Raw genomic sequence first — 12795 nt, 5'->3', positions numbered from 1 at the left:
ATCCTGACCAACCTAATTAAAATGGGAGATTCCATTCTCTACAATGGTTGCTTGCTAATAATTTCCAGCAGTCTGTATAATATACACTACAATAGCGAAATATTTCTGACACTTTGTGTAAAAGAAACATTCTTGTAATATACGAATTATATAAACTATACCAAAAAGTTTCCCTTCATAACCTGACACACACATACACATACAAAAGAGAGAGAGAGAGAGAGAAAAGACAGCATTTTTACAAGAATATTGAACCAGTAGATACCTTCAGCTATTAGCTGTATCTCAATTTGCAGACTGAGTAACTATGGCTATTTTTGAACACCTTTCCTGAAAGAGTTTATAACATAGGTGAGATCATATGTAGTAATACTTTTGTAAGCCATTTATGTGCTTTTAGAGATTTTCAAGAGTTTGAGATATATGAACACAGTATTTTCATGCTGACACAGAGACAAGCTAAAAACTTTATTCCTTCTTTCATATGTTAACACTGTAACAAATGAGACAGAGTTGACATTTGCCAAGAAATGTGAATATCCAGGAAAAAATAATTCCACATAATCTGTAAGGCAATTTTTCTCTGCACTTTTTTTTATGTATAACGATTATCTACAATTGACTATTGTTTATCTTGTTCTGTTCCAATTTTAACTGTTTCATATGTATGAACTATCCGAATTCATAGAGTCATAAATTAGATGGTAAATAGTCTTAAGTAAACATCACATTAGAAACCAATACTTAGGGTTAATTACCACAGAATCATTTTAAACATTTTAACACAGATATAATTTTGGTGTAAACAAAATTAAAGATAATCAAATTGAAAAATACAAAATATCTTTTACTACTAATCAACAATTCTGTGATGATTTCTTTATTTTCATAACAAGCGACTGTAAAGTTGTAATACAAGTTGTTTCCATGTTTTTAAGCCTCTTACTCTATTTTTTTGAGCTACAACTGACATATTAAAGTAGATTATTAACTTTTCTACACCATTTTCATACAAATAGAACTTATAAAATACATGTCATAGATCTGTGTGTTAATCTTCACTATCTTATTACACCTATATAGTTTTACAATATATTAGTCACAAAATAAATTTGGAGGTACTTTAAAAACTTTATTCTTTGTCAATTTGAAGAAAACATTATTTTGAAATAAGCTAAACTTTCCATTTATAGGTGTTTTTTAACAATATGTTAAGTTTTTTTCTTAATATCTTGGTTACTTGCCAGGATTTCTGCTTTTTTCTGATCTTTAAGCTGCTGTAGAAAACTTTCCATTTGCTGTAAAGTTTCCCTTTGCTTTATTTTTCTCCTTGTTCCTAGAGGACCTATTTCTAATGACTCATCTTCAGGTAAGGAAGTGTTTGTACTTTGTCCTGTTGATGTTGACTGATTAGAATTTCCCATTAGTGCTTCATTGATTTTATGAGCAGCAGCTAATGCAGCCTTTAGACCTTTTTTGTCATCATCTGTTTCCATCCAGTTTTGAATAACATGTGCCTTTGTAATTTTAAGAGCTGATGTAGATTCACTTTCTTGTTTCTGAATTTTTTCTTGTCTAGCACGCTCTGCTCTTTCTTTCATCCTCTTCAATTTTTCTGGATCAGGGGCACGACAAATGATGTCTTCTGTTTTCTTCCAAGAATGTGCACTTCGCTGGTGATAAGATGGTTTTACAGGTTTCCTGAAAAATTTAGCCTTCTGGTAATAACGGTTGTAAGGACGGTAATATTTTTCTGGAGGAGGATATTTGTACTGTAAATGATGGTTGTAAACCTGTGTATGGCTTTTCTGAAATCCTCTAGATGGGCCAGGAAAAACATTATGTGTATTATGATCTTTATTGTGGTATTTCATGTGCCTGTCCAGACTTTTCTTCCCATCTTTACTGCTGCTACTACCACCATCACTTTCTGAACTATTACTGGGGCTGTGAGCTTTACTCTTTTTTTTCTTTTTGCCTTTTTTTGAAGCTTCTTGTTTTCCACTATGTATTGATTTCTTTTTCTTCTTCTTCTTCTTTTTCTTCTTTTTTAAAACTGATCCTTTTTCAACTTCTGAACAGGAAGACTTGTTATCTGCACTTGGATAATACTCCTTTAGAAACTGTAAACCTCCTCTAGCTTGGTCTGATGTATGATGAGCTTTCTTTAATTTTTTGTTCTTAATATCTTCAGAATCTTTGGAAGAGTTGGAGTGTTGATCAAGTTTTTTCTTGTACTTCAGTACTGCTTGTTCATGGCCATCCTGATCATATTCATCTGACCGATTAACAAAATGTTTCTTAGGTTTCACATTATACATCTCAGGCTCCTCAAATTTAGTCTGACTGTAAATCCTTGAAAATGGTAACTCCTCATCAGCTTTCATCACAAACGTCACTTTTGGGGAAGGCTTTCGAACTTTTGTATGAGTTTCAGAATGTTTTTCCTCGTTACGTTTCTGGATGCTAGAAGAATCAGGGTGAAGATGATGTAACCTACCACTGCCTGAGGCAGGAGATATACTGTGCTTTCTAGGCCAATGATGTTTATCTGGGGAATGATTGTAAGTATGATGTTTTTTTTCCAGGTTATGATCAGAGTGGTAGCTTCTGCAAATAAAATGTAACTAAATCACTCTTCTAGTTATATGTACTAAATTTCTTTTAATGTTTAAAATACATCCCAAGACCATAAATCAATCATTAAAATATTTACGGCAATGAGAATCAATATCAGACCCTTATATAAATATACTCAGCTATATAGAATAACTAATAAGAAAGTATATGAACCTGTACAGACAAAAATAAATACGTAGAAAATAGAAAATGTGATACTTTTGGCACATACTTATATCTGGGGAAAGGCTGCAAAAGATTTTGGAGAGTAAATCCAGGAAGCCTCAGATGGCTTGATAACATTAGAAGACAGATTAGTCATGGATTAGGAATGTTATTGCAAGCAGCCATGAACAAAAAGCAATGAAGAACCATAGTCTTTGGCCCTCAGAACTAGGGATAATCATGACTGATTGATATGTACAGATACAAACACAAGAGAAGCTTTTATATTGAATGCAAAAGTTTTGTCAAGAAAACATAACACATTATTCTCAACTCTAGTCATGCTATAAAATCAAAGTACTTTTCAATACAAACAGCTATAACAATTCTCTAAGTCACATGATAAGAAATCAATATTTCAACCATCAGCATTTTAACCATATTTTTCTAAATCATTTATGCAACTGAAATATATTGCTCATAAGTCCATTCTTTTGTTGGTTACAGGATCTCTAATAATATACAATTCACAAAAAAAACAACAATAAAGATAAACTTGCATCTTTGTGAGGGGGCTATCTTCACTAGCAACCCCCACTGACTGGTCCACATGAAACTTGGCACATACACATAGTGCTGATTTTGTACTGGACTATATCTAGACTAATAGCACAATCATTGTGTGGGGGTAAGTTTACAACAACCCCCCCCTAAATACACACTGACTCAAATCCACATGAAGCTTCACACACATTTAATTAATTTAGTTTGATATCATAAAGCAAATGGAACTGTATAATCATATTAAATTAATGCTACTCAAAAATATATTTTAGATTTCAAATTATGTCATTTTTCTCTCTTCAACTACTCTAAATAGTGTTTATTTATTTTCAAAACACACTATCCATACTTTAAAATTATCTTTGGATTATTTGAAAACATTTCATAGAATCATAGTTCAGAATGAGTAATTTATTATTATTATAGTTTCAGTAAACCTATTATGGTGCTTTCGTTTAATATTTTAATGACATTAGCATGGATAGTTTGGCTTTTTCATGCACAACTGTAAACATGAATGTTTAAAATAGTTCATGACAAACTAACCCTATTCATTATAGGGTCATATCAAGCTGGGTTATTGTCTGTTTAGCTTCTCTGACTGTGAACTGCATCGTTTGTTCTCTAGCTTCTTATACTCAAACTCAGAAACAACATTTAATTCTGAAGTTTTAATTAACTCTCATACCAGGTTACATAAATTTATAACACTGACATACAGTACACCTTTCTGTATTATGTACAATCTTACTACCATATATTTCATGTTAAGCTCTACTACAGTACTTGGAGTCACCATCTTCATCTTAATCTTTTACTGACACAGAACTAATGACAGTTCTTAGGGGTAGAATTCATTCTTGGTGCACATTGTCTTCTGTTAAAGTAACACATCACTAGCCTCTTAAGTTCGACTCTGCTTTTAGGTCCCAAATGTTCAAAAGAAACTGATCTCAAACAGCATTTTTGGATGCCAGTGACCATAACCTGTAACTGCTGACAATATTATATTTAAACTAATAAACATAGTATCCACATAAAATAGTCTCTATACAAGATTACACAGATAAAATGGTCTTCTATAACATATCCTTTTTTTTCAGTATGAAAGTATTCCAGCATCAAGTGCAACAGTACAGTAATTTCAATGACTTAAAGACTAGTGAATTTAGTAACCACAATTTACTGATTTGGGCTGATGATCTTTTGTTTCATCATATCTAGTCTTTGGAGGGCTCCAAGAAACTGGCAACCAATACGTTTCAGCAAACCTTGAGAAAAAAGCTTTGTGATATTTTGTATGACACTCTGAATAATTTTGTAACAAACGTGGATATTAGTAAAATGGGTAAAGTAAGTATAAACTTATATCCAACAGACCAAACTTCAGTTTTTAAAGGCAGATCATGAAAAAAAAACATTATTGCTTGTTCAGACAATGATACCCAGAGAATCTTCAATTCATGCAATGTTTGCAAGGAAAATATAACTTTGTCTTCTACATATTCTCATTTGTCAAACAATTATGGAATTTCAACACCTCTGCGAGTTCCAAATTTTCATTTTTATACATAATTAGGGAGTAAAGTTATCACTCTAATTGAAAAACTTGCATTTAATGATGAAAGAAAAGAATCTTATGATGCAACAGATTTTCCATATGATCAGATGAGCAAAGTTACAAAAAAGCTTTCCTGTCTTCATCAGTGAGTACAGTTACTTCATATTCTTTTTAACCTTTCCCTGCATGTGTGGTTGAAAATTTTCCTGTTGGAACTAATGTATACTCATTTTGCAACATTCATGTATTTGTTTTCTGAATGTTCACAATCCTTAAGTAATGAAGAAGGATACAGAGGAAGATGTCTGTTTAAGTTGTGAAAGCTCAACTACAGAGCAAAAAACTGTTGTAAAACACTTGTCAGTAGTAGAGAACTGACATGGATTAGCAATATCTCTTACGAAAAGAAAATCCTATATAGATACTAGCCCTCTTGATAATGCCTTATTTTCTAATGTGCATGGAAAATAAATGATACAGAAATTGGGAATTTTTTTAAATGGTAATTCTGCAGATTTGAAGGTGGTCAGCATTTGATGTTATTGTTCAGATCCTTGCTGTGGCTAGTCTGGATAGTGCCAACTACTGTTCTTATATTGAATCAAACATACATCTTGACACCATGAAACTGATTCATTCACTAGCCAAAAAAAGGAGATAACCTCAAAAGTATACTGACTGTGAGACTGTTTGTCATATATTATGCCAAATGAATTTTGGTGGATTGATAAACAAGTTATTGCAGGTAGATCTAAGTTATAAAAAAATTAGAAGATGTTCAGAAGATTAATTAATGTGATGAGAGTTACCATCAACTCCTCACTTATGAAGGAAAAAGAAATATCACAAGATCGGCATTTAATTCAAGAAGCAATGACATATAGCTCCCGCCTTGTTCTGTGGATGTTGTGCAGCCTGCTGGTCCATGCTGCACAGGAAAGCACATGATACGATATCCCGAAAATAGAGTAGCATTTGTTTCTTGAGATATTTGATCTTAAAAGTGCAACAAATGAAAGCAACCTAGAAAGAGAACATGCATACCTTTTTCTTGCACTTAAAGAATTAGATATTGTAGGAGTAAAGTTGTACCTGCATAGCATTGTTTCACTTATCCTGCCATTAGAGTAAAACATCTATTCCTATGGCCATTATGTGGCTTGCCATAAAAGAAATAATAACTCTTGGGAATTGTTGGATGATTGACATAAAAACTAAGTACAATGAAAGTAAACTGTAACATAAATCATCAAGTGTATGTTTAATCTGTACGACAAGTCAAACCTTCTTAAGTGATGAATGCTGGAGTATATTATAGTATATTTGTTGTATTTGTCAGTAGGCTTATTTGATGTTTCATTCAGGCTGACATTTTAGACTCAAGGACAAACCTTGATTTATTGTATCATCTTTCATATTTTTTACCACGTACCTAAGGATCTTTCACCTCAGTGCTGTTGAATTACACATACATTTATATTTTTATAACCTGATGAATTTTTATATAAATAAAAACTAACAGTTTCCTTTGAAGTTTAACAAATAAAATTGTTGTTTGTGCTATCACTATTTGAATTTATATTGCAACATATTAGATGCAGGCCCACTTCATACAATGACAGAAATTCAGTTGACTTTTGATAGAATATTAATTAAGAGTCACCCAAAACAAAACAGCAGAAAAGTAGACAAAGTATAAAGATATGATACATAACTATATGAAGGAGAATACAGCAACATATAATAAAAGGTACAGACAAAATCTGAACAGATAATGAACAAGTTAGCTAACTGTTTGAAAAACAAAGCAATAATTAATAAAATTTTATAGTACCAAGAGTTTTAAGAGTCAGGAAATATGGTACACGAAAAAAGAAGATAGCAGACCTTGAACTCTTGTTGAAGATGTTGATTATGTAAAGGAAGCTTTCCATCATAGCACTGGTAAGTCTACATGCTTCAAGTACATTTAACAGAATTCTTTACTGGTGGATCTTTTCCAAACACTCTATAATATTGTCTTTGTGCAAGAATAACTGATTTTATCTCTGATAACCACAGAAAACATATAACCTTGAATTGTTACAATTTTCTTTAATGGAGTATTTGCAGACCAGACATGCTGTTGTGAAGTTACCTTTACCTCACTCAAAACACACACACACAAAAAAAATGGTCTCATAAGTGTAACCATATTGCAACACAAAATCATCACTATGCCAAGCTTGATGTGGATCAGAGTCAGTCAGAGAACTGGAGTGAAGTCAGCCTTCTATAAAGATTGCTTCATAACTCTATTCGTAGTGCAGCAAAAAGTTAAAATTAGCCCTATTGCCACGGGCATCCTTTACTGTGCATGTCATGAGATTTTAGTGACTTACATTCAAAATTTTATTAATCTACTTCTTGTTTATGTTATACCAATTATTATAGCATAAAATCTTAGCTAATAATCCATATTTTAATAGTATATAGGTTTTAAGTTCTTAATTTGATAAGGCAATATTTAAAAAAATCCAGAATTTCCCCTAGTGTGACACATTTTCTCTAGGCGTCTCCTTTTCTCTATTTTATCTACCACAACTCCAATAAGTACAAAATTCAACACAAATTACTCACTATAAAATTGTCATTGCTCAAACAAACCATAATTTTTATAGCTTTCAATTTTGTTTGGTTACAGTGCCAACAAATAGAAAATCAGACCCCTCTTGCCACACCCACTTGTCACATCCTCTTTTTCAGAATTTGTTAATAGTTCTCTCTTACGTTTAATTCTATATTATCTATAACCAATAGAAAGTCAAGGTTTCAATCAATCAAATGATGTATTGTATAACGTTTTCTGAACAGAGAATTGTAAATTTCACTATTAGTACAAGCTTTGTTCTCACGGGAAAGATAATGACTAGCTTGGATGATTTTGTAACGGTTCTTGTTGCATAGTTAGAAAGCCAGAAAAACTGTGATAGTTGGGGAAATTGTCTACTTTTTGCATGTTATTATTTATGTCCTTTGGTGCATTATTTGATTAAATAAAAATTATTCAATGTACTACTTCCATTAGTATAAAAAATGTAGAGTTAAGTGTCAATGACAATCAACAGCAAGAAAAAAGAAGATTCGGGTAAGTTCTTTATTTTTTGTTTTTCGTGTTTATTCTTTATTTATTATTTAAAAAGTAATTAAAATGTAAAAATAGGGATCTCTTTAGGTTAATTTAAGTAAAATAAATAATAATAATATAATAAAAATATTTCACAGGCATGCAAGCGAGCAGCTCGTGGGTAATGTAATTCAACAGGGTAACATGAGCTCCACGTTACCCAAGCGATTTACAACTTATGGTGCGAATAGTAGTTAGACATGGTTCAAGGGACAATAAAACAATAAAATTTAATTATAAATAGATGTATCCTGTTATGAGTTTAAAGCTACTTAGGATAAATGAATGTAGTTTCATGTTACAATTTTAAGTCATTCTAGAAAGAAAAACTGACCAATCTTGTACAGAGTTAGGGTAGAGAAAATAACAGATAAAATATAAAGATTTACTGAAAACAAACATTTGAAATGTACTTAGGAGGTTTTAAAGATTACACAAATCAAATCTGAGATTTTTGAGTTAAAGAAAAGTATTTTTAATCTTAACATGAACATCACTTTGCACACGGACTATTCAAAACAAATACTCAATATATTCATGTACAAATCTTTTTTAGTTTATTTAAAATACCTCACAAAAAAATATTATTTTTTGTATGTGAAACTTATAATGTTTATTGAAAGACTGCCAAATTTTGTTAAGATTTACATACCATATTAAAAGTTAGTAGTATCAAATCTATAGACTTTATACGAGTACAAAGAGGTCATGTGGTCTGTCAAATCAACCGAGCCAGTGTTGAGAGAGTTAAATACATGTCAAATTTCATACGGATCAAAGTCAGTGGGGGCTGGAGTGTAATTTTGATGCATCATATTTTGATCTGTGAAATTTTCAGGTACAACTGTGATTTCTTTACCACTGATGTAATTACTAATTTTGTTTGTTGATGACCATAAACACCAGCAATGTAATTTTATTTTTAATACAGGTATATCAGTCATTGAATGTGATATATTCCAATATTAAGGAAAGTACTTTTAATAGCTTAACACTGATTAAATATTTACTTCTTACTCACTCTTTCCTGCTAGATGATGTACCTTCTTGGACAAGTTTTTTGTAATAACTTTTTAACCGTTCTTCAAGGGAGATATCAGGCTGTCTTTCTTCACTCAAAATGTGCTTTTTCCTATACATAATAAAACGAGTTTGTTTTTTTATAAAGGTGGGATGGAGTAGCATGACAAGTACCACACTTATAAATAGTAATTACATTTTCTTTATCGTAAACAAAACAATGATTATTTCTTTCATGCCTATAATTATTTTTAATTACTTTTTGCATGCCCTTATCTAAAACAAAAACAAAAAAACAGCAACTTGTAGTTTTCCACATAAAGAATTCTAAGTACTTATTTGCACAATTCAACATCTTTAATTTGCATTCACTGTACAGTATTAACACAAAATAAGATACATACCTTGATGGAGATGTTATAAATTTATCTTCTAAATCACTTCTTTTTACCCATTTATCTATATCTTCATGATATCTCTGTTTATAATCCCTATTTTCAAAATCTTGATGGAATTTTTCTCTTCTGTAAGTATTGGCAGACTTTTGGCTGCTATCTTTAATATTACTTCTTTGATGAGGAGATATACTACCTTCTCGCATATATTTTTTATGCCTATGAGAAGTTTCATCACCTCTCTCTCCTACTTTTAGACGTGGAGAAGGGCTCTGAGACCAGGGTGAGGCTAAGTTCTCAGATGGACAACTTGAATCTGAACCTTTCCTTTTTCTTTTAATTCTAGTAGAAAAAAAAATTATTGGCTATAAAATAATTTTATTTGGTTAAAATAATTACTTAGATAACAGTGTCAGAACATAACACTTCATAAGACTACAGTCTTCAATTAAGCAGCAGAAAGTTATAAGAAATAACCTGTAAAAATACTACGTCCAATGGATAATGGTTTTAACTGTGGAAAATGTTTACAGATTTGTTTGTATTGTTTATGTGTTTTCTTATAGCAAAACCACATCGAGCTATCTGCTGTGTCCACCGAGAGGAATCGAACCCCCGATTCTAGTGAGTAAATCTGAAGACTTACTGCTGTCCCACCAAGGAACTGTTTGCATTGTACTTTTTATAAAAATGTTACTCTAAGTAAATGAAACTGCAATTTCTCCAATAAAATCAGAAATCAGTCTGAAAAGTAAAAAACTGACAACACAAAGTAAGTTCTTCAGCTATGTTCTACAAGAATGATTGTCCTCTATAGCTTTCATGAAATATAACAAAAAATACTGTCATACAATGTCACCTGATCTAAGAGAAACGAGTCAAATCACACATTTCTAATTGTGATGCATTTATCTGTCTCAACTTATTTATTAAATAATCATATAAAACATATTGTAAAGATTGTCTCCAAAAACATTTACAATCATTCTTTTTTTTTAAAGCAGGAAATTTTTAACAGTTCTAAGCTTGACTATACTATTAATATACTTGTACAGGGTGTAATACTTATTTTGCTTATCACTGAATTAATCATTTGCAAAAGAAAAAAAAAATCTTTGGCAAAAGTTCTTCATTTCTCTTGGATACGAAATACTGCAGCAGTTAAAAGTTACCAGATTTTACTCTTTCATAACTACATTAAAAATCTTGATTTAGTGTGTGTGTGTTTTTCTTAGAGCGAAGCTACATCAGGCTATCTGCTGTGTCCATTGAGGGGAACTGAACCCCTGATTTTAAGCGTTGTAAATCCAAAGACTTACCGCTGTCCCACCAGGGGACTCAGTAAAAGTGTTCCAAAATTTTATATGCAGGTGTTCAGCAATTCAGCTAGCGGCCTTGTGAACAGGATGCAAGTGAGTCATAAACATACTTTAATCATTGCCCCAGGCTAAGGTTAAATACCTCAGTTTGCCCCTGAAGAAAGGTCCACCTTTCAAAAGTGCTTGAGTTCTAGGGTTTTTATCATTTTGTATCAAGACTTATTGAACCTACATGTTTTTCTGACATCATAAATATCTCCCCTCAAATAAGGGTCATGTCCAAATGAAAGTGATGTAGAGATTTGTACAAGTTAGCATGAGTCAAGAGTTAACCTACATTTGAATACGTATAATGAAAATGATAATATAAGTAATTAGGATTGTAATATGCCACAATACGACTTTAGTCTGACTTTAAAAAACAGTGTAAGTGTTTGAGCCTTTGCTCTTCATATTAATATCATTCCTTTGCATGCAAATCTTTTAAGAAATTAGAATATAACTTGGCTTAAAACTTATCTGTTGGTTCTAGTTTTACCTGAAAATACCACATTATGTCTTTGATCTCTCTTAGATATTAAAACATACACACACACTAGGCAAAATAAGAAATTCTCAGCATTACTGTACTTATGTGTGTACGTTACGTATTCAACTTTACAATAAGATTAATCTTATTAAACTTGTACTCAAATATTCTAAGCAGGATTACTGACAACCTGTGATATAATCACATGTATGCAAACCTTTCTTGTTTCTCTTCTTTTAGTAATTGTTTTAGCTTTTCCCTGGTATCTACTGCTGAAGATAGATTATTACCACATACAGTATTGGGTGAACTCTGAGTGCTAGTGCATAATACAGGTGAGGAAAGCTGAAAGAAAATCCGTGAAACAGTGTTCAAAATGTAGTTTTTACTTTCTTCAGAAGAATAAAATAATATCTCACATATGAATCCCAATATCATGTTAACAAAAATACAATCAACTTTGCAATTAATTACAATAATTATTACTATTTGAGTCCCTTACATATGTTTGTTTGTTTTGAATTTTTCACAAAGCTACACAAGGGCTATCTGCTCTAGCCATCCGTAATTTAGTAGTGTAAGACTAGAGGGAAGGAGTCATCATCAACCACCGCCAACTCTTGGGCTACTCTTTTACCAACAAATAGTGGGATTGACCATAATGCCCCCACAGTTGAAAGGTTGAGCATGTTCAGTGTGACGTGGATTCAAACCAGCAACCCGCAGATTGCGAGTTGAGAACCCTAACCACCTGGCCATGCTGGGCCTCTTTACATATGTATTTTACATAAAAATTTCACCCAATGTTTTTCACAATATTTATAATTTAGAAAATGTTAAGTTTTTCCAAAATAAGATTTTCATTTAGCCTACCAAATTCATATTAACAACAATATAAATATAAAGTATAAAAGTTAACATTTCATACACTGAAAATGTATTTCCGATAGATACTTACATCCTCTCCTCCAAAGTATCTCGACCTTGATTTGCCCTCTAAGCATTGCTAAAACGTTTTTTTTGCTAATAGCACACCATTCTGTTATACCCCTTTATTTTTGTGCCATTTCAGAACATGTGCATATCATGTGACTACCCTCCATCAATCATACTCTGCCACCATACTAGCACAGGTAACTCCCTCTACTATTCTAGCATGATCCTCACTTTCGAGAATTGTCAGTTACAAATTAAAACACTGCCATATCATCAGGGAGGAAGGGTGAAAAGTGGGTGAGGGGAGGTAAGTATCTATCAGAAATACATTTTCAGTGTAGTAAAATCTTAACTTCTAAAACAGAACTACCTCCTCTCACCCAAAGCTAGAATACTACATTGAAAAGATGGAGGGGCCAGTGAAGGCATGACAGTATTCAAATAAGTGGATAACAACCACCTGAAAAGAACAAGTGTGCCAGAAGAAGAAAGTAAGGCACACCTGTGTGGCAGAGCACTAC

At 32.1% G+C, this 12795-nt stretch overlaps 1 protein-coding gene across 8 annotated transcripts in view; it reads right to left on the bottom strand.

The window, feature by feature from the left end:
* Window positions 1-453: 453 nt before the first annotated feature.
* LOC106463800 (tetratricopeptide repeat protein 14-like) overlaps window positions 454-12795 on the bottom strand; it is a 51541-nt gene continuing 39199 nt past the window's right edge. For all 8 annotated transcript variants that reach the window (XM_022391413.1, XM_022391409.1, XM_022391411.1 and 5 more), the window contains 4 exons: window positions 11556-11683; window positions 9500-9832; window positions 9097-9207; window positions 454-2610 (listed from right to left, as the gene is read on the bottom strand). In XM_022391413.1, coding sequence (XP_022247121.1) covers window positions 1212-2610; window positions 9097-9207; window positions 9500-9832; window positions 11556-11683 — 1971 coding nt within the window. In that variant the 3' untranslated portion in view covers window positions 454-1211. The remainder of the gene's footprint in view (window positions 2611-9096; window positions 9208-9499; window positions 9833-11555; window positions 11684-12795) is intronic.

The sequence above is a fragment of the Limulus polyphemus genome, unplaced genomic scaffold, assembly GCF_000517525.1.
Source record: "Limulus polyphemus unplaced genomic scaffold, Limulus_polyphemus-2.1.2 Scaffold1487, whole genome shotgun sequence".
NCBI classification, from domain to species: domain Eukaryota; kingdom Metazoa; phylum Arthropoda; class Merostomata; order Xiphosura; family Limulidae; genus Limulus; species Limulus polyphemus.
This window is presented reverse-complemented; position numbering and strand designations above follow the sequence as displayed.